This window comes from Impatiens glandulifera, chromosome 2, assembly GCF_907164915.1.
Source record: "Impatiens glandulifera chromosome 2, dImpGla2.1, whole genome shotgun sequence".
NCBI lineage: Eukaryota > Viridiplantae > Streptophyta > Magnoliopsida > Ericales > Balsaminaceae > Impatiens > Impatiens glandulifera.
Window position 1 is genome coordinate 57,308,924 of NC_061863.1, and position 23,955 is coordinate 57,332,878.

Here is a 23,955-nt window from a genome sequence, read left to right on the forward strand (position 1 = left end):
CTTAAAATAATTAATATATAAAAACTTAGAAGAGTATATCTTTTTTTCGGTAGAACGCTAGCATCTTTAAAAAAAAATATTCCTCTTGACTTTCTATCTCAATTCCTCTAGTTGACTTTTTTAAATATTTAAGGTTAATTTTTTATATTTAAAAAAAAAGTATTTAATCTTTTAATTTGTTAATTAAAAGATCAGAATACTATTATTAAATTAAATTTAAAAACTAAACAAATATTTTATTAATTCATCTTAAAGAATCTCAAATAACTTGCATTTTTATTGAATAAGATTTAAAAAAATATCATAAAAGCTGAAAAACAAAACTTAATTCTCCAGTTTCTCAGCGAAAAGTTTTAATAATTTTGTGTTTTATTTGACACAAAAATTCATAAATAAAGTGTTTTATCTAGGCAGTTTTTAATATTAAAAATCTGGAATTTTTTAAAAATTGTCATATTTTAAAATGTTATATAAGTTAAATTAAAAGCATTTTAATAATTGAGTAAAATTATTTCACAAAAACAAAGTGATTGTCGGTCAATCCTATTATTAATAGCTGTATTTAAATTAGCTTTTTCCTGTTCAAAAGGATGAGCCAGTTGGGATTACTTTAGGTTTGATATATTTTTTAAAAATTAACAAGAAAACTAACATCCTGTAACGTTAAAGAAAATGTACAAAAATGGTCAAAACTGTTTTATAATACAGATGCGAGCAGAGACTTTGAATAGTTTTTAGTACAAGTGTATATAAAACTTTTTACATACAAGTACAAGTGTATATATATAAAGAGAGACTAGAGTGGTCTTTATTTCTTTTATTTAATAGTTGTAAGCTGAAAAGTAACCAAAACAGAGTTTACAATTTATAACATATATGTCCCTCTAAATACAAGTTTGATTCTTTTATTGAATAAATATATAGTTTATTTACACTATTTGAAGTCTTTATCTCTGCATCTAGGTTGTGGTTGTTTGCTCCCAAATCTCTTCTGAACCCAATTTTAATATCTCAAACATGGTCGGAGATTTGGGAGCAGATAATCATATTCCCATCTCTAAACCCAATTTTATTTTTACTAACTATCTCTACCCCAAACCTGGTTGAGGATGTGAATTTATATTTATAATAAATAATATTAAAATTAATAATATTAAATTTTTTAAAAAATAAATAAATAAATGAAAATATTACTTATTTGTATGGTTATGTTTGTATATATTTAAAAATATAACAATTTTATTATTATTAAAGATTTGAAATTGAATAAAAACTAAAGAAAAATTTGGAAAAAATTTAAGTAAGATTCAACTTGCCAATTAAAAGTGAAAAAATGAAAGAGGGAAATTTTTTTTTTATTATTAGAGAAAATAAAAATTAAGAATTATGAGAGATAAATTAAAAATAATCTTAGCATTAAGTTGGGTAAACTTAAAAAGAAAAATTAATATTTTTTTAATTAAGGATAACAACTAGGACCCTAAGTTCAAATAAAAGCATATCAAGATATAATCGAAATATTTATGGTAGATGTGTAATGAATGAAATTTAAAGAGTCAATTATATATATATATATATAATTGCGTACCATCCTCGTTCCCAAACAGGTAACTTTTATATATTGCGTACCATCCTCGGGTAACTCTTTTTACTATCCATTCCATGATTTTTTTGAACTATTCGATCCTTACTAGAATGGCAGAATGTAATGAGCTAAAGAATTGGCTATGACTAATCTCTTTAATTAAGCTATTTGCTCGTTTTGTATATCACCTCTGACTTACAAGTGTTGTCCTCCTGGCAAGTTCAAGGGTTTTAGCGCACCAGCCCGACAGTCGAGACTTCACTGAAGTCTCGTCACTGAAGTCGATCATGCAAGCAAGTCAGCAAAATCTTATATTTATTTCATATCATACCTGAGTGGGGTGGGGAAGGTTTAAGAAGGCAAAATTAAAGGAGGCAGGAAGCTGTAACTTCTAAAATGAAGTTTATCTACGTTTTATTACTCTTTTTTTAATACTCTGAATCTATTACATTTTTTTTAGTACTCTGAATTCAGAGAAGATTCAACTCATATATAAGTTCAGCGAGTTAATAGAAATATTGGATAAAGATAAACGGGTACCTATTGCCTCCCTAGATAAATAACATTTGATTAAGGGCAAAAATGTCATTTTCATATTGTTCAAAATAGTAAAATAGATGTAAAAATTCTATTTATCCCTTTTTGTTTTATATTCGGCTTGTTTTTATTTTTTATTTTTGTTATTTGAATTTGTAAAGTTCACTTAGACATAAATTATAAACCTATCATTTATGGATTTCACAAAGTAACAAGAAAATTATTTTGTGTCGCTATTATTATTTTTTTTATATTTCATTATTATATTTGTGGATGAGACTGTTGCAGCTAGAGACATGAATTTCCAATGCCGCGTCCATCTAATTCTTGGCATCATACAAGTTGCTTGTTTTTTTCCTTTTTGAATGTTTATTTGTCTATAAACACTTTGTAACATTGTTTATAAAAAAAAAAAATAAGTAAGATAAATAGTAATGAAAGAAGTGCTTTTAAATTTTAAGCAGTCCGGTTGATAAAGTTATACTGATAGAATGCTTCTTCAATTTTGCTTTATAACAAGATTGTTTTGAGATAAATATTTAAATTTATTTGGTAAAAAGTCTTCATTAACTACCCAATTATGAAAATGTCACTTTTGTTATTTTACTTAATTTTTTTATATAATTTAATAAAATATCATATTAAATAGAGATAATAATTTATTATTATTTTAGGAATTTAACATAACACCTTCATTCTCATTTATGTAGAGTGTTTTCAAGAATAATGTAAATAATTACATTTTGTCTTTCTTAAATTTACATTAAACTCTATTTACTAGATTTTTTTTTTAATTAAAGATAATTTGATCCTCCAATGTTAGATCAAGAAGGATGAACAAGTTAATTAGGTTGCCTAACATTTTAAAAACATTTAATAAGAATCGAAACTTGACCATCTGTTTCTTAGAAATTACCTGGCAAATGAATACCATGGTTTGGTTGGGACAAACCTGGAGGCTGCAATCAGAAAAACATTAGTTAATCATCATAATCTTTGTTCATTGCCTCAAAATATCTGTGAAAAATGATTCCTTTTCCCTACCCAAATCCAATACTGCATTAAGTTCCAATTTTTAAAAGACAGGATCACAACCATTCGACAGACAAGATCTATGCAGCTCAAACATTCTTTCTTCACCATTTCATTATAAAGAACAATAGATGTCTTGACCATGAAAGGCCAAGTAATCCTAGACTAAGATATCTGTGTCTACATTGCTCAAATGAATCTTTCATAAGGAAAAACAAAGTCTTAAAACTCTCTTGTAAAAAAAAAACCCATTTTCCTCGGCGGAAAATACCGCGCATTTTGACGGTTAAACAAAGACTTTTCTAGCCAACGCGGAACCTGTGTGCGGAAAAGAAACGAACTGGGTCAAATTTCTAACACTAGACCAGGCCAGACCAGCCATAGGTGTACCTCGCGCTTTCTCCTTTATCTTTTCTTCATCTTTCCCTGCGTACGTACACCTAATTCACCTTTCTCTGAAGTGATTTGCCGTGTCCGGAACCCTTCTGATTTCTTGCAAAGTCGGAGGACGGAGACAGACCATGGCTTCGTCCCTGCTAAACGGCGAGAGGGCAGTTGTTGCGTTATTCATTTCCCGTACCCTTTACACAACTCCTCTCGATCTTCTTTCCGAAGGTCTTTTCCTATCCCTTCTCTCACTTTTCGCCCTCTTCCTTGAGATATTCGCCGAATCTTCTAGTTCCTTCTCTCAATTCAAGACCAGGTACGCACAACAAGGGGTTTCAATTTGGTTTACTGAGGCTATCTTGTTTCCTTTTTCAAAATTGCGGCTTCTTATGTATCTTCAATGCGAGTCTCTCCACATCTGGGTGGTTTGGGTTAATTGAGCTGAATTCGTCATTTCTTACTATCAATATCGATTTTTTTTCAGTTACTAATGAATGGTTTTACCTTTTCAAAACAAAAGTATCGAATTTTCAGATTTTTGGATGTCTCAACGCCATATACCACCACCTCTTTTCTTTATTTACATGTCATAAGATTTGGTCATATGCTCCATTTTCTACTGACTATATGTAGGCCGGGAGCATCATCAGGGATTCTTCTTGGAGCAATTACGCTGCCAAATGTCATGATCTCAAGGTTGATACAGAGATCAAGGGCAGTTTCACTAAATGACATTGATGTGGGAGGTACAATGTTGCCTAATTCTGATCAGTTTGTATAGTGTCTAAAGTGATCTGTTATCAATTCATATTGTGAAAGTTATTTTCATATTGTTGTTCATAATTGTATCTCTCTTGGCATTATTTAAATCATGGTATTTGCATTTGGGAGTTCAATTAAGTTTTTTCTTCCACAGATCTTGAACATCTCAGGATACAATATTGGACTGTTACTGCCTGCTGCTTTAGCATGCTTCTTTTCATTGCCTTTTCTCTTCGAAAAGTTCCACAAAACCAACATTCTATTTCTTCACGTGGAGTTTGGGGTGTGCAATTCGGCTTAAGCTGGTTATCATTATATGCTGCAACATATTGTGTGTTTTTTGCTGTGAAACTTCATAATGGTGAGCTTTCATATAGAACTCTTCTTTTTAAATCATTTCATTGCAGAAAAACGTATAATGTAAGCAAATCAACTCACTGAGGATAGGTCAATTGGTATCAATGTTGAACTAAGTGTTTAAGTCTCAAGCACCTTGATTGAAGTGGGGATAATGGCACTGGGATGTCGTGCTATTCTCCTCTGGGAAAAAAACCCTAATCTCAATAAATAAATAAATAAATGCACAATAAAATAATGTACGCTAATCAATTATGTAACTGTCTTTATTTTTTTATGGTTTTGAATTTATGTTTTTTTTCAGATTCGGCTGTTTGTTCAGAATTATTATGGGTGCTATTCCAGGGTTTGGCTGCACAGAAATTACTTCAGCATGTGCTTTCTACCTTCCCATTTTGTGCTTCAATTGGTGAGTTTACAACTTTCATTGTGCTTCCAAATTCATTTATTTCCACTAAGAATAAGGCTAAGAGTTATATGGGTACCATTAAGGCTGATCTTTTAACTTTCTCCCTTGTATTCATTGTGTTTTCATCAATAAGATTTATTTGGGATTCATAGAATACCTCAGTGGTTTGGTTATATCTACTGCATAACAGGAACATTATCCATATACTTCTAGATATCTGATAAGAGTTCAAACTTAAGGGTTTAAACAATCCGTGGACAGGAGGTGAGAAGACAAGACAAATTGAGAGAAAAATATAAATCATTTTCATAATTTCGTAGCACAATTAAAACGATAACATAAGTCCATAATATGGTTAATCCCAATACTACTATAATTCTAATTCTAATACAAAGATGAACTATAATGCTAACATGGTATCCTATCAAATCAATCTAACTAAAATAAAAAATTATCTATTGCAGTATTGCTATTAATTTTCCTTCCCACGTGTCTTCATATGATTGGCACTTCGAAACGCTAATTAGTGTCTCGTAATGTAATAGCGACTGGAAGGGCCACTTTGTCAACAATTTGATTATCATGCCACTTCTTATGTTGATACTAGTTTGTTGTTTTAACATTTGCAGTTCTCCATTTGGAGGTTTATTTCTGTTACGTTTGCTAGTAGGGATTATTGTGATATTTCTTTTAAACATTTATTCTTTCTTGTTCTAAGGCGAGGCACTATTGGTGAGTGCTGGTATTACAATCTATTCCGGGGACATGGTTGCACTTACTCTTGCAAAAGTTAGTCAACATTTTTGTCTCTGACAACTCCCATTTGAATTTGGTTAAAGTGAAATTCAATTTTATATATCAGTCCTTGTTTTGCAGATTAATGTGCCCCATTTATCAACAGGATTTGTTTTTGTAGGCAATGGGATCCTTAGAAGTGAGATAAGTATCATTATTCAGGTAACTCATAGGGGAAATGTAAAAGATAAAGATCAAGTGAGCAGTTCAAGAGGGTTTAACTATTTCCCTCTCTAATACAGGGCATACTACTTGGCCTTCTTCTCTTCCCAGCATTCTTCAAATTACTTATCAAAGTTTGGTATCAATTCAGAAGCTTGGAAAACCCTGACGAAAGGGCATGCCATGAAATTGAAAAATCTGCTATCTTCTTCACTTCTCTAGCCTTTATCTTGATCGTGATTGTTCCATCCTGGATGCAGATAGTTAAAGATTTTGACGTGCATCCTTTCTTATGGTACTTTATCATTGTCAGTAATTTATCTGTTTATAGTTGTTACAGTATAGTTATATGACCTACATGGTCAAAGTTTGTTATTTTTATTTAGGATTCTAATTATTCATTTTGTCTGTGTTTCCTAATGAGGTAGTTGTCTCTTTTTATTCCAAATTTCCAGGGTGATTGGTTTTATATTCTCTGAACCCCATAAGATACTGCCACTGTTCATGTATTGGGTTGCAGTTACATGCATATCAGTTGTCCGATTCTATAAGATTTCAAAGAAGGGAACAACTGAGAGGATTCTCCTCAGAAAATACTACCACTTGATGGCTGTTGCAATGTTCCTTCCCGCACTGATTTTCCAGGTTATTATTGTTCATACTTTATAATGCGACCAGGGATTGGTTCTCTTACCTCTTTTGGGCAATTCATTAGTATTTAAGAAATCCTGCTGACATCATATTATTCTATTTCTCAGCCGAAGTTTCTAGATCTGGCCTTTGGTGCAGCTTTGGCACTATTCTTACTTCTTGAAATCATTCGAGTAAGTTCCTTATTGCAACTAGCAAATATATTTTAGGGATAAATCTCAAATTGTCCCATAGAGCTTGGGAGAGATGGGTTCAAATTGCAGATTCTACTAGTCTACTTTCAGATGAATCATATGGACCATCGAATTTGGCAGATGTGCTCAAATCATCAAATTCATCTTGACCGTGTTTTTTCATCCAAACCATATATCAACACCAATCTGAAAATAGGTTTGATTTGCTTCACCTATGAGAGTTTCCACCAATTATTCTCTTAAGACGGAAAATTAACACCTTCAAGATGGAATGACTGATTCGATCCATTCAAAAAGTTCCATGGAAAATTCAGCTTTTATCCATTTTATATATTTGTGCTGAAGTCTATAATGAGTAAAGTTTTCTTATTTTTCCAAATCAAATATATTTAACGACATGAATGAATACTTTCTTAGGATTTTAGAGTTACTGGAAATTGAACTGCAAAATTTTATGAAATAGCCATGTGATACCCTTCATGTTTGATTGCTTTATGCTGGTTTACCTTTGTTTTTCTCTTGGTAAAGTTTGCTTATGTGAGTAGGTATGGAGAATCTGGCCTTTGGGACAGCTGGTGCATCAGTTTATGAATGCCTTTACTGATCATCGGGATTCTGATGTTCTTATTATTAGGTTTGTTGTCTATTCTCTTCCATAGGGGGCCACCAAACAATTCCATGAAACATATTGTAACCAGTGCAACCTTTTTTTTTTCTTTTTTAATTTCTCTTTTCCAGTCATTTTTCGCTTCTATTGGGCTGTGCACTTCCTATCTGGATGTCTTCTGGGTTCAATGACCGACCTCTTGCTCCCTTTGCTGGAATTCTGAGCCTTGGAATTGGAGATACAATGGTGAGTTTTGCGTACCTGTTCACAGATAGTTTGAGTTTCTTTTCTTGTGATACTAACATGTTCACAAAGAAAAGACAGTCATTTACAAAATAAGGAAGCAAATATAAAAGATACACAATATGTTAGTATCACAAGAAAAAAAATAACATACTTAACCTATATGACTGAAAAAAGCCAAGGAAAGCAAAAAAGATAAGAAATGACACACTTCCATTTCTCTGGATGTCGAGATATACTGCTTCCAGTTTAGATTTAAACGATTTTGGTGTATAGATTGGTTTTTAGAGGAAACTAATTTGAAGCAAAAAAGTATATTTATAAGTTATTTTGGATTTGTCCAGGTATCTCTTGTTAACTTGATCTCTTGTATTTAGGCATCCATGATTGGCTATAAATATGGTGTCCTCAGATGGAGCAAAACCGGGAGTATGTATTGGACCATCTTGTTGTTTCTTTTCTTATTTTTATTGTTGAAAATATTTTTTCATGTTAAAGCTTTTTCTTTCCTTGGTAGAGAAAACCATTGAAGGCACTGCAGCTGGCATAACTTCTGTCTTGGCTGCTTGTTCTGTTCTTATCCCACTTTTGGCGACAACCGGATATATCTTTACACAGGTCTCTCTCTCACTCACTCTCTCTTTGTTCAGACAGAAAAACATATCATAACTGATTGTGTTTGAATGCTGGCTGCTTTTAGAAGTTTCTTATCATTAAAAAAGTTGTAGTAATTATGAATCTTATAAAGATTCATAGTCTGATATTCGAAAGTACCCAAATTGTGCATGCAGCAATGGTGTTCTCTAATCCTTGCGGTAATCATCAGTGGTTTGTTGGAAGCATACACGGCACAGCTTGACAATGCTTTCATACCCCTGGTTTTCTACAGCCTTCTTTGTTTATAGAAGACAAAACCATAGCTGCACTTGTAAAGATTAGTTTTATGAGCACTATATTTTTCGGGTAGATACTGCATAAAGTTTAGGCCATAAAAATTACTACCAGGTAAGAATATGACAGTAGAGAGTTACTAAGCTTTTAGTTTTACTGTAGGCATTTGATTACAAGATAGTCAGTAGCCAGTCAGTCACTAGAGAAACACTTTGGGTGGGTTTGTTTTGAGCTTAAAAGTCACAATAAATGTGCACACACGCTTGTTTAAGTCCCGACTTCTAAATATAAATGAATGTACCTATTTCAATGATTTGGTTGAAATCTTGATAGGTTGAATGTATATGAATTTTCTCATCAATCTGTTCTTGTGGTCTCATACCAGTTCTTTATCTGCACCTTGTAAACATAGATTACTCTGTTTCGTTTACTAATTAATCAACCATTGTCCACTAATTACCTCGATTGTAACATTATTAAAGACTTATATCAAAGTACCAAGAAAATTACTAAGCATACTAAGAGATTTTTATATTCTCTGGGAAGAAACTTCATTGTGACAGTTTTCTTTATTGAAAAGCTTGATCTCGGTGCCTTTCCAATGGTACATGCCTTTTGATTCGTTCTCAATCAATACCAATTAATTACATGACACAAAAACTGGGTTGTTTCTAGAATATTCTTGTGTTAGGGATTGTTTGGTTGGAGATTTCCTCCTCAAAATATGAAACAGGTCATGGGTGTGGTCAATTGAAAAGAAATACTACTGTTTTGTGCTGTGAGTTATTGTGTTCTACTACCGACATGTTTATCCCATTTGAAGGGCTGTAACTGTTTATTGTGTTTCTCACTCAGTATTTGTAAAAACTATAATAGGGCACGTTTCGAATCTTTAGATTGTTGGAAATATCAAATTACTGTGCGTGTGACTACTGACTAGACATTATTAATGTATTTGGAATGCGGCCGTCAGCAACAGCTTCTCATATTGCCTTGAGAAGAACAGTGAAGGATCATACTGTATATTTTATGTTAGCTAGCTAGCTGCATGAATGGCAACCTTTCGATTGTTGAATTTTAGAGGGGGACCCTAGCTAGAAATGTCTAGGAGGACCCTAGCTAGAAATGTCTAGAAGAATCCTGATCTCAAATCTTTACCATATATGCATCCATCTTATAATTCAGGTTATATATTTATTCAGTATTCATTTATAGCTTTATAAGGTACAGTAGTACTATATATGCATTAGATTATCGTTTTCCAGAAGAAAGACTTGTATTAATCAGTACCCAAATAATAGTGGGGTAACAAATTCAGAAGAAAAACAAAGTAGAGGTTGATAGCCATGCTCATGTTATCATCCATCCCCTCAACAAACATTTTCTGTCCACTTTCTTAATTACATGGTTTTCATAACCTGTACAAACAAACAGAGTCTTCTTCTACACAAAATCAATGTTTGACAAATTAAGGGCAAAAGATTTTGGGCCATTCACAACAACAATCATTCACTTTAATTTGTTGACATGTTATTATCATCACACGCCTATGTTATTTTTGAAAAAGGGTAAGAAAAAAATAATACATTGGGAGATTGAAAAGAAAGAGTGCAGAAAAGCATAGGAAACAAAGATACAAAGTCAGATATAATACAGTAAATAATTCCAGTCGCAGCTATTGCCTAACAATGCAAATGAATATGTGACGTTATTCCCCTTCTTGCATGCATCTTTCATTCGTGAAAGAATCTATGTTCATCAATCTAATCCCTAGCGGCAACAAGAGATGAATATCCTCAGCTTCTTTAAGAGGTCCTGAGTTCGAATCCATCAGGCGGTAAGTTTTACGCATGATTAAATGGTTAAGTGTATTTACTGTTATATATATATATATATATATATCCACCCACGTAAGTGAATCACATGCAGTCGTATTGATACACTCCAATCAACAAATTTATAAGTGAATCACATGCAGTCGTATTGATGCACTCCAATCAACAAATTCAGCATCATTGAGTGTGACTCACCCTCCCCCGTCACTTTCCAATCAAAAAATTCAGCATCCATCCTTGAGTGTGACTCACCCTCCCTTGCAAAATAGGCCTTGCAAAATAGGGATGAGGTGTTGATAAAATGAACCACAAAAATAGAAATGATTATTTTTATTTTAGTGTCACGTTTATAAATCTATTAATATTCAATTATATATATTCTCTTATATTCTAAGCCAACTAATTAATTAACATAATATAAAGACACACAAACTTTAGCGTCAAAAAATCCTTTAACAATAGAAAATCACATGACTTTTAGGTCGTTTAAAACATCTCTACTATATCATTTATAATGTGTTACGCAATATTTTTACAAATTGAGTAACAATTTAATAGATTACATACCTAAATCTTCAAAAAAAAAAACAACATCATTATTAAAGATGGCACATACATATAATCGAAGGAAAATAGTTTTTTCTGCTTCTTAATAGATGTCTTTGTATTATCTTGTTTCCTATTATATAGTATATAATATAATATACTATTAGTTCAAGCCCAATAATCGGACAATAATTGGACATCGTCAACATCAAGCATCTCCCGAAAGTGGTCTCCTTACATATTGAAATGGAAGCCAACTTCAGGAATCAACTAGCCAAGCAAGATCCCCACACCTAGCATCCTTGCAGAATTTGATTGTCGATTTCTCACCACCACAAACTGAACTGGGCATAGAAGCTCTTCCACAAAATAGATATCATCTCAAATGTTTAGTTCAACCAACAATTAGACTTTTTGGAGAATCAATAAACCGATGAGTATGCATCTTATAAAAAACGCTTAAATCTATCCTACCAAAAAAAAGAGTAAGGGGTTAATTTGTATGTTAAGTGAGACTTTTGAGCTCATTGACAAAGTTAAATGGTGATATTTTTTTAGAAAAAAAAATGATAAGACAATGTCACGAATCTAAGGTGGTCATCGCATTTGTAATGATATTTTTTATTTTCTTTCCTAAAACAAATAATAGATAATCACGCATGATATGTACTAGTGATGAGGATATATAATCATTAATGATCAAACAAAGATGGTTGAAACAATAATATATATATATATATATATGCATGTTTTTTTTTCGGTTTAGAAAGAAATATATAGTTATTTTTTAAAATGGGAATGCAAACAATATATTAAGTGAGTGGAAGGGGGCAGAAGTGACCATTCAAGAACGAGTTATCATAGTCAAGATGAAGTTGATCATCTCCCACATGCACTGGTCTCCTAATTCGACAGACCTTGCTCTCACCTTTTTTTTATTTTATTTTATTTAATACTGCATGCCTTCACTATATATAATAAACCCATGTGGAGTTTAATGGCAAAAAGCAATATTTTCACAAAAGAAAAGAAAAGAAAAAATATGGCAAAGGGAAAGACGAGTAGTAATATTTTGAGAGCGAAATTAAACCTTCCAAAGGGTCTCTTGTTGGGTAAGAAACTGGGTCTTGGTCTAGGGGATGATATCCCTGAGGACGTCAAAGAAGGGCACCTAGCAGTGGTGGCTTCAGACAACTACATACAACTGAAGAGGTTCATTGTTCCTTTGGGTTTTCTAAGACACCCTTCTTTCGTGAGGCTATTGGAGAAAGCAGAAGAAGAGTATGGCTTTGACCACAAGGGAGCCCTAATGGTTCCTTGCCAACCAAGTGAGCTCGAGAGAATACTCAATGAGAAAATCCCATGTTCAGAGATCAGCTTTCGAAAACCCTAGATATTTTGCAGTTTATCTTAATTATGTGAGAGCTTCAATTTCGAGAACTATTTCTCATAATTGGATTGGCATGCATGCAAACAATAGGGGACCTCATCTATATATGAATCATATATATGATGTTTATTTATTTATGGTTAATTCATCAAACACTTTAATTAACTTGTTTGAGGCCTACCAAATTTGGTTTGAGTAGTACTCTTTTGTAATGATTAGTATATAAGTACTTTAATTCTTCTTTTAGTACCTATGAAGACAAGGTAATGAACTCGCACTTTCAAGAAAGCGTGTATGGGATATTTATCGCGTAGCTTCTAATTCTTTTTGAATAAACATGTTGTCGCAAAGAATGTAGAAATTGAGTCCTAATTCGGTTTTGATGCCAAGACTTTCAAAATTGAATGGGAGAGACACATGCAAAGATAATGGAAGCAAGCTTCTTGGCATGAGAAACATTGTTTGATCAGTTTTTTTATGGAAGGGTTCTCCATTGATGCAATTATTAGAAGAGTTTAACCAATTATTTAAAAAAATAAACTAAAATGAGTGGGAATCATCATATCGAAACATAAATTGAGACTTCACAGTGACATGATTCATGTGAAATATCATGTCAACAAATAAAAAGAATGAAAGTCCAGCTATATGTACTAAGGAAATGTTGATTTTGTGTTCTTATTAGCTCACTTTTACTATCTTCATTTTCAAGAAGCACGAATCTACAATACTAAATCAAGTTAACTTCTTTTTTTATCAATTGGGAAAAGAAATTTCAACAAAACTTTCTTTCACTACTAAAATGATGGCTATCTTCAATATACTAGGTTATCATAGACTAATTTAATGTGTATACACCTTCAAAATATTCAATTTCTTTACAAAATTACATCCAAGGTTTGTCTTATCCAATGTCATTTGAGTGTGTTTTAAGTGTGAAAGAAATGTGGGGTTCTCAAATAAAGATACTATACTTTGATTATAATAGTTCACCATATACTATCTTTAGCATATTTTGTAGTCGCTTCATATCGTATTATCTGAATCTAGATTTGAAGAATTTTTAAAAAAAAAAATTATAATTAAAAATTCTTTTTTTTTTATAATATCATTAGTATATTATATTATATTAGTTTTATTATAAGTTTAATGTAATATCTATATAATAGACATAACTTATGTAATTTTAAAAATATATATTTTTAATACAATTTCTCTCTTTTTTCTAACATGGTATCAGAGTCTACAAAATCTAGTCTTCCGCTGCCTCCATCAATTGTTACTTTATCCATTGATGGAGGGCTCTAATAATGCTCTATTAATTACTATTATAATGTTTAATAATTTTTTTTTCTTTCAAATAATTCTATTAATATTCTTATTTTTTTCGGCAATCATATTCTCCGAGTCTTGTTTTCAATTGTTGTTTTATCCCATAGTCAATGCTCATATTTTTATTGGTATTAATCTAATCATATGTGTTTCTTTACTAGTTATTTAGTTCACATAATCATTCTTTTGTTATGATGAGTTTTTTACATTGTAAATGTTGTTTCACTCCAGCATTCTATGTCCATAGGATTCTACATCTTCGTTGTTTTTCTTTTATACAACACACTGTCATTCCGTCGTTAGATGAATATCGAGACTCTTGAGTAACTTCGAAGTTTATTCAGTTGTTGTTTTACCCCAGCATTTAATGCCCATGGGATTCTACCTCTTCGCTAGTTTATTAATCGACACACTGTCATCTTGTAAATGGATTGAGCTCATGAGTTTTTGAAGTTGAAAGAATACATCATCAACATTTCAATATCAAGTTGTTCGAACGTTTTTCATCTTGAGTTTGAAGAGAAATATTAGAATATAAGATAATATATATAAGATATTATAAATAATAATAAATATTATATTATATTATTATTATTTAATATTATATTAATTTTCTTATAAATTTAATTTACACAGACTAGACATAACATAACCTAAGTAACTCAATAACATTCCATACAATTTTCTATTCTAACCATATAGATAATATTCTCGAATAAATATGTATTCATAAGTTTCATTTAATGTTTATTTTACAAATTAATATACAAATATGACTTAAAAAATGTTTTTAAACTCAATTGAATTTCACTAGAAATAGTATTTACAAGGCCCACTAAAATACCAACAAACAAAAATTTTACTCGTATATTTTTTATTACCAAATATGTATATTTACTTTTTTTTTACTAGTTTTATATATTAGAATAAAGATATTATGGTAATGGATATTAAATTTATTAGATTGTTTATATTAATTAATTTTTAATATAGATACAAATATGTTATATAAAGGCGTTGTCAGGATATTACAAAACTAACCCACAGTAATTTAAGAAGTTGAGTAAAAAATATATCAAAAGTTAATTGGTCGATACTTCCAATATTAATTAATTAATTAATTGTTAAAGGTCTTTTTAGTCTCTTAATCTGATTGTTACCACTGGGCATTGTTGGGATATAATAATGTTATTATTATTAATTATTAGGATTATCATTTATAATTTGAGCTAAATTATTAAATGATAGTAAATATTTGTTTTTATATATTGTTATTATTTAAAATAATAATATAATTATATTATTATTTATTTATTTTATATATAATTTATTAATAATATTTAAAAGAATTAAAATAAATTTTAATTTATTTAAATAGTTTAAATGAAAAAGTATTTTTTTTAATAATTTGGTGTCAGTTGGATACCTATTAAAAACATTTAAGTTTGAAAGAATATTTTTTAATAAAATAAGCTTAAAAATATAACATTAATATATATTTTTTACAATCAGGTTTTTATATTAAATAAAATATATTATTATTTAATTTAATAAATGATATATAATAATATGAAAATAAAAATAATATTATGAAAATAAATAATAGCAAAAATAATTTAAAAAAAAAAACAAATTCTTAACATCTAAAATATTTTTTTATCCTTATATTTTGTATCATATAATTAAAAAAACATAAAAATTATAAACATATACAATTTATAAAATTATAAACATATCTTTATTTTTTTTTTTAAATGTATGATATGTTTAAAAAAATTCTTATTGTTTTTCATTACTCATTATGATAACTTAAATAATAAGAATTTTTTATAACAAAAACATAAAAAAAAAAAAACAGTTTACACTTAGAATGAAGATATAATGTTTCAAGGAAACAAATTACTATAATATAAATTAACAAACAAATATAAATAAAAAGATGCACACAAAATATTTTAATTTGTAAAACATACCATATATATGTCCCCACTTATATTAATGTGTGGAAATATGTTATTAAGGCAAATCACATGCACAAGATATTTTGTAACCATTCCTCAGAAATATCTTCTCAATACAATATTCTAACATTAAACATTTATTATTTTATACATCCAGCTGGGTGTATAGATAAATATATTTTAATTTTTTATCAATATTTTATACCTTATTGAAAATTTATGTATAAGAAAATTCATACATTTATTTTACCTTAATTTCGGTGTTATCGGTATTAAAATTTGATATCAGAGAACATAATAATTTAAAAAAAAAAACAATTTAGTAACTACATAAACGTTCCACAAAACTAAAAATTAAATATAAATATATATATATATATATATATATATATATATATATATATATATATATATATATATATATATATATATATATATATAAAACAAAATATTATTTGAATGAATCTAACATTTTTAAATAATAGTAAAATTTAAAGTTATAAAAATTAGAGTTAACATGAATAAATATAAATATAATGAATAAATATAAATATAATAGTTAAACTAAAATAAGGCGATAAAAATAAAGAATCGTCTTTAATCATATTTATATTTGCAATTTCTTTTTATAAATTAATAATACAATTCAGGTTAAATATTAATTAATTTAGACTTAATTAATAAACAACTCTTACTCTTTTTAATTTCTTCACATAGGATCTTTCTCTAAGTTCATCATTAGTAAGATCTTTCTATAAATTAGTAAGATCTTTTTATAAGTTGAATTATTCTTCTATCATTTTATCCAAATTGAAAACAGACTTATTAACCGTTGTTGAGAGTGAAATAAAATTAGTTTCCTATTTATCATAAAATATAATAAATAGAAATTGGATATATTATATTTTAATTTAATTTTAAAAATTATGTTTCTATAATTAAATTAATATGAGTTTCTATTTATTTAAAATAATATATATATATATATATATATTTAATTTATCAATATTATTTAAGTGTTTCGGTGTTTCGGTATACACTGATATACCAAAATTTTAAAAATCTCATATATTTATTTTACCAATTATTTCATTTTTTTATATCACACCTTACATGTTTTTTTTGATATACTTAAAAAAATTAATATTTCAATATTTTGACTTATGATATTTTTGTTATAATATCGGTAATTTTTTCGTCCCTTACCGGCTTGATTCAAGATTTTAAATTTATTTAAAAATTCGAAACATTTATGAACATTAAATACTTTATTTATAATTATAGACTTGAAAAAATGTGTAATATTTAATAAGTTAACTAAAAAAAATTATTATTATATATTTTTCAAACGTACTTGAACATTAAAATGACACGTCATTCTTTTTAATTTAATACATTATCCTATGTTGCATTCAAATTTAAGAAAAAGTGTAATGGGATGGTGGCCGGAGACAAACCGATGGACCATTACCATGTTTGATAATTATATCATATGTTTTATTATTGTTACTTAATTAATTATTTTATTATAAAATAAAAGTTAATAAAATATTTTTAAAAATTTTTAAAAAAAATGATAACTTGATAAATTTCACACATTTTATCAAATTTATAAATATAAATAAAATATTTACGATATATTTCACAAATTTCACAAATATAGATATGATATTATGAGATCCAAAATATGAGATCCAAAATAGTTTAGTCAGCATGGCCAATTAAGTGGATAGTTTCCCGAAGTAACCTTGTTTGGCGTTCATTTTCCTAAACTAACCTAGTTTTTTTATTATTCCCAAACTAACCTAGTTTACTATTCAAACTCAGTTTTATTTATTTATTCTTTTTATATTTAAAATTCATTATATATAAAACTAAATTATTTATGTTTAGATATATAATTTAAATTATTATTTTTATAAATTAAATTATTTATATTTTGATATATATTTTAAATTATTATTTTTATAAATTTAATTATTTATATTTTGATATATAATTTAAATTTAATTTTTTTTTTATAAATTTGATTATTTATATTTTAATATATATATATATATATTTACATTTTAATTATTATTTATATATATAATAAATATTCCTTTTAACATTCTAATAAATAATTGATAAATACTAATAAATTTAAAATATTTTAACTATAATAATATAATAGTTATATATTCATAAAAACGTTTTTAAATTTATCAATTATTTATTAAATATAATAATATTTTTAATTAATATTTTAAACCTAGAAATATGGTAATCTTTTTATTATATTTAATAAATAATTGATAAATTTAAAAACGAGAATATTTAATTATTATATTGTTATGGTTAAAATATTTTAAATTTATTAGTATCCAATAATTATTTATTAGAATGATTTAATATTTATTACATTATATAAATAATAATTGAAATATAAATATATATATATATATATTAAAATACAAATAATCAAATTTATAAAAAATAATTATATTTAAAATATATATCAAAATATAAATAATTTAGTTTATATAAATAATAATTTAAAATATATATCAAAATATAAACTTTATATATAATAAATTTTAAATATAAAATAAATAAATAAATAAATAAAACTGAGTTTGAATAGTAAATTAGGTTAGTTTGAAAATAAATGAACAAACTAGGTTAGTTTGGGAAAGAGTTACTTTGAGAAACCGTTCAAGGTTCAAGTACGTAGCCAACAAAAAGCAACATCCTTTGTGGTTTTTAGGACCTACTTATTTATTTTGTAAAGCGTCAATTTTGTTAACTTTTCATTGAAAATTTCATCCAATCCAATTTAATTATTTGTTATCAGCTTATCAAAATCTTCATCCTCAGAACTGATTTCAGTCCATTGATTATAAAACCAGTTATCCAAATTATTGATATTATTTTTTCATTTCTCAATTTGATTTGATTGATTATAAAATTCATTCATTGGTTAATTCATTTTAATAGTTAAAGAATTAATTATATATATATATAATAAAAATAAAAAATACATACAAAATTTAATTTAGAAACATTTGTATGAATAAAATTTAAATAAATTTAAAATTAAAATACAAAATAATGAATTAATTTCTATTAGGAGAACTATTTTTATTAGGTTATTTTAGTTTTGCTTATTTCCTAACCTATATATTGTTTGATTAAAATTAAACTATATATGTAGTAAAAATTAGGTATAATTTATTCATAAAAGAATTAATAGCTTGTAACACTCATCCTGTTATTGGAACATTATAAAAGGTAATTGATAATAATAAAAATTATGCTTATATCCTCAGCCTTTTGAATTAAATATCATAATTTTAAAAATATTTTCTTAACTATTAGTTTTCTTTTGAATTTTAAGGCAACTTCACTATTTTTTTATTATTTATTCTTAGGCTAAACTGTTCATAAATATATATCATAAAAGCATATAGTATATATGTTTTATAAGACATTTTCTATAGTGAGTTTCATAGAATGTTTTATTGATTTAAATATAATTAAAAATATATATATTAAATAGCACAAGATAATGATAATAATTAAAAGAATAACAAGATTAAAATTAATAATAATTTTTATATAAATATAAATTTTTATAACTACAAAATATTTCAATAATCAACTATTTTATATATATATATATATATATATATATATATATATATATATATATATATATATATTTTTATGATACATAAAGCACCCTTATACAACCTTCACACACACTTCATTTGAAATGGAAAGAAATTTGAAATGAAAAGAAAGAGAAAATATATCTTAAAAAAAATACAAACATTGCTAAAATTTGAAAAAATTTTCAATCCCTAACTCAAACACATATACGGGGAGTTGTGAATGTTTATATATAATTATAAAATATATATATATAAGACTAAAAAAACAAATTATTTTATCGTTTTATTGATTAATCTGTTCTATTATAATATTTAATAATGTATAGATATTAATTTTTAAAATTATAAAAATATATTAAAAAACAACTAATTGAAATAAAATCGATGACTAACAAGAGCTACATGCCCAATCAGAGACCAGCCTTGCTCTTCAAGTGATGCTTAAAGTCCATAATATCACCTTCCCATCTTGTAACTGCCTGGTTCTCGCAAACCCATATCTCGTGTGCCACCTGGTTAATCAGCCTAAAATCATGACTCACCAGAACCATCCCACCATCCCACTCGTTCAACGCCTCCGCCAGAGAATCGATGGTTTCAATATCAAGATGGTTAGTCGGCTCATCCAGTAACAGCATTTGCGGCTGTCTATACGCTAGCCACGCAAATATCACTCTGCTCTTCTGCCCGTCTGAAAGATTCTTCATGGGCATTACCTGGGTCCTACCCGTCAACCCGAACCTCCCAATTGCAGCCCTCATCTTCTCCTCTTCGTTTCCAGGGTACTCTCTCATCATATACTGCAGAGCAGGCATGTCTAAATCCAGTTTCTCGGTCAAGTGCTGATGATACTGAGCTATTCTCAGGTGGTTATGCCTGCGCACCATTCCATCCAGTGGAGTCAGTTCGCCCGTCATCAGCTTCAGCAGCGTACTCTTACCCGCTCCGTTGGGTCCCACCAACGCTATCCTAGAATCGAGATCAACTCCAAAATCGATGTTTTTGTAGATCAGGTTGTCGGGTGTGTACCCAAAGGTGACCTCCACAAACTGCAGGACCGGCGGAGGAAGCTTTCCAACATCGGTGAATCGGAAAACCAGCACCTTGTCCATCACTACTTTCTCGGTCAAGCCACCTCGTTCCATTTTCGCTAGGGTCTTTTCCTTGCTCTGTGCCTGACGAGCTAGTTTGGCTGAACCGTGACCGAATCTAGCAATGTATTCTTTCATGGATGATATCTGCTCCTGTTCCCATTTGTACTGTTTCATTTGGTTTTCCTCCAGCTCTGACCGTGTTTGAATGTACTGGTCGTAGTTGCCGGTAAAGATCTTCAAATTCTTGCTCTGCATGTGAATGATATTGGTGCAGACACCATTTAGGAAATCTTGAGAGTGGGAAACCACCACCAAAATTCTGTCAAATTTTTTTAAATTTTCCTCCAGCCAGACACAAGCTTCAAGGTCAAGATGGTTGGTAGGTTCATCAAGCAGCAAGATAGTCGGATTCATAAACAAGGCACGAGCCAGAGCAATTCTCATTCTCCATCCCCCAGAGAAGTCGCGTGTCTTCTTTGCTTGCATTTTCTTGTCAAAACCAAGCCCAAACAGAATTTCAGCAGCACGCTTTTCTGCAGTCGATGCATCCATTGCTTCCAAACGCTCATATATGTGATCCAAAGCTTCCCCACCACCGTCCTCCTGTTGAGAGAGCCATATAAGGAAATATACCATAATGTCCAATACACACACAAAATAAAATTATTATATTCTCAGTCAGTCTCACCTGTGTTGCCAATACTTCTGCTTCTTTCTCTAATCTCATCCTCTCTTCATCACAACTTATGACCGCTTCTAGTGAAGACATATCAGAAGCATCAATTTCTCGAGACAAATGATGTATGTCCATGTGCTCAGGGATGGGAAGCTCCCGGCACCCTATCGCAGTAAGAAGTGTTGACTTCCCACAACCATTCAATCCAAGAAGGCCATAACGTCTAATGTTGATGATTTTGTGCAGTCATCCATAATATTAACAAAAAGTAAGACACAACATTCAACAAGAGTTAGGAGAACTACCCAAACAATAAAATCTAATGAACGTGACAAACCAACCTTCCGTAATTGAGTTCTAGAGTGGAATCAACTATAAGATCATGTCCATGAAAAGTAAGCGACAGTGACTCTATCTGCAGCAGAGACATAGTGATCAGATTATTAAAGGTATCAATCATTAGGATATAACATCTGTTTCAAATTTTTTTCAAAATCCCGGAAGAGATAGCATAAAGACACCAATCCTTGGATAGGATCAACAAAGATATTGTCCCATTCATCATAAGTTAAAACGAGTTACTACGCACAATCTAGTCATGCACATACACAGATTAAAGTGTACATGTGCTGATTCAATCTAAATTTGTAAAAAAGCAACCTTTTACGGTAATTGTTGATAAATAGGCAAACAAACTGACCCGGATATCCCTTGACAGAGGATGAGAACAGAGGACCCCAGTACAGTTCCGATCAGACAAATGAATCGAATTGACCCCATTAGACAGACTTTCGGCGGAGGAGACAGTGTTCTGAGGAGCGGAAGACGAAGATGTTGAAGAGGCTGCTGCGGCTTTTCCTCCTCTCTTTGCAGCAGCCGCGGCCTTCTTCTGAGCTGCCTTCTTCTTGCTCGCGTCCGATACCATCCTTCCTCCTAATAAAACTAAAAAGAAAATTTAAATCAAAAATCCATAATTTTTACATAGAAAAAACAAATTGAGAGAATATACATTATAAGGGATGATTATTACCTAGAATAAATCGAACCGCGAGATCTGGTTTCTTCGACTAGGGTTACCTCACTTTTCTCCTAAAAACTAAAATATATGCCTCAAGAGGGTTTTGATATTTATAAGCATGAGCTGAATCAAGATGACACGTGTCCCACGAATCGTTCAAACCTTTCAAATTCAAACATGCTTTTCAAATAATTTATTTATAAAATTCCTTTAAATAATCAATACCAAACCAGCCTATATAATTTGATTTCGATAAATTTTGTGCTGGAAAATAATATTTATTATATTTTATGAATTTATTTATATAAATAATTAATAATTTTATATCATTAAAAATATTATTCTTTTATTTGAATATTAGTTAAATAATTAGTTTAAAATGTATATGTGAATTTTTTTCATTAAAAAAATATAATTAATAATGGTTAAATAAAAAATAGTCAAATTATTCTTTTTTAAAATATAAAATAAATTGAAAATTAATTTATTTACTTAGCATGATATTTTGATAGGTTTAAAATAATTAATAAATATTTAGTATTTTAACTTGTTATAATTACGTGACGTGACGACGCAATATGATTGGCTGAGAAATCAAATAATTTATCTTTCTTCTCTCTCTTTCCTCTCTCTTTCCTCTCTCTTTCCTCTCTCTTTTCCCTCTCACTTTTCCCTTTTTTTCAACCAGATGTCAAGTCATTACTTTTCTTATTCCCTCCCTCAAATTCTCTCCCCTATCACTCCTCATGTTTAGCAAAGTTTTGGGAAATAGACGTATTAATCTTGAAATAATTAAGTAAGGCCAAATTTAAATATATTGTATGTATAAATATATATATATATATATATATATATATATATATATATATATATATATATATATATATATATATATATATATATATATATATATATATATATATATAAGAGGTAATGTTCTAAATAAAGAATATGAACGAATTTTAAATTTATTTCTTAAATTATAAATATCTTATATATATACTCTTTAAATATTTATCATTTTGAGTCCAAACTTTAAATTTTAACCCAAAGTTTTTCCAGTTTAGATACATGCCAGCTAAACCATTTTTTTCTTTTTATGGCTACTCTTATAGTCATTTTTATTTACATCAATATTTTTTATTATTGCTTTAGTTTAACCGTTTTTCTCCCTCAATCCCTCTTCACCAGCAAGGGAGATGATCAAACATTTAAACATGAAATTATTTAATCAATTTGAAAAAGGTTTGAAGCTCAATATATTTTAATTTTTATATTTATAATAGGATTTTTTTTTCTTTCAAAATTTGAATTATTTTACAAATCATATTTAGTAGTAATGATGAGTAATTGAAGTTTTTTTTGTGATATAATATAAAATAATATACAATATTATAAATTAGGATAATATTATTATTATATCATTTAACTCTAAATATAATAATTCATTACAAATTTTTATATTATAATATTTAAATAAAAAATTCTTTAAAATATTAATATATAATAATAAAATTATTTATTTAATTTTTAAATAAAAAATATTGTGGTTAATAATTGAATTTAAAAACATAATATCAAATGTTAGTGAAGCTAGATAGAACAGCCACCTCTCAATTTCTAAAAAAATTACTCTATTAAGATTTAAATTCAAAACTTAAAATAAATTATTATAACATTTACTTATCTTAAATATAATACAAAATTATTAATTTTTTTAATATACAAATAATTTATTTTTTTTCATCTCTACTTTTGGACCCTTATGTCACGGGCTAAAATTCGGTCACCGAATATTTTCTTGTCCCGTAAGTCACTAGTTTAGATTTTCACAATAT

General features: G+C 28.6%; 3 protein-coding genes across 4 annotated transcripts; 2 read left to right on the forward strand and 1 right to left on the reverse strand.

Moving 5' to 3' along the window:
• The first annotated feature begins 3,450 nt into the window (after positions 1–3,450).
• On the forward strand, positions 3,451–8,971 carry LOC124926706 (dolichol kinase EVAN-like). Its single transcript, XM_047466985.1, has 14 exons — positions 3,451–3,857; positions 4,175–4,287; positions 4,458–4,664; positions 4,965–5,069; positions 5,788–5,858; positions 5,946–6,026; positions 6,107–6,321; positions 6,482–6,671; positions 6,785–6,850; positions 7,417–7,505; positions 7,610–7,724; positions 8,099–8,150; positions 8,239–8,339; positions 8,513–8,971. Exons 1-14 carry the CDS (start codon positions 3,676–3,678, stop codon positions 8,624–8,626), a joined length of 1,701 nt encoding a protein of 566 aa, XP_047322941.1. The 5' UTR covers positions 3,451–3,675; the 3' UTR covers positions 8,627–8,971.
• A 3,064-nt stretch (positions 8,972–12,035) lies between these two features.
• Positions 12,036–12,591, forward strand: LOC124925030 (auxin-induced protein X15-like). The gene has a single exon (XM_047465006.1). The coding sequence runs from the start codon at positions 12,036–12,038 to the stop codon at positions 12,384–12,386; it is 351 nt and encodes a 116-aa protein (XP_047320962.1). The 3' UTR covers positions 12,387–12,591.
• A 7,093-nt stretch (positions 12,592–19,684) lies between these two features.
• On the reverse strand, positions 19,685–22,190 carry LOC124927525 (ABC transporter F family member 1). 2 transcript variants are annotated; one of them, XM_047467954.1, is made up of 5 exons: positions 22,130–22,190; positions 21,800–22,032; positions 21,441–21,514; positions 21,112–21,322; positions 19,685–21,026 (listed from the first exon to the last, which is right to left on the reverse strand). In XM_047467954.1, exons 2-5 carry the CDS (start codon positions 22,022–22,024, stop codon positions 19,740–19,742), a joined length of 1,797 nt encoding a protein of 598 aa, XP_047323910.1. In that variant the 5' UTR covers positions 22,025–22,032; positions 22,130–22,190; the 3' UTR covers positions 19,685–19,739. The 2 variants fall into 2 exon arrangements, with proteins under 2 accessions (XP_047323910.1, XP_047323909.1); XM_047467953.1 differs by having other exon boundaries at positions 21,800–22,041.
• Between the last annotated feature and the right edge of the window lie 1,765 nt (positions 22,191–23,955).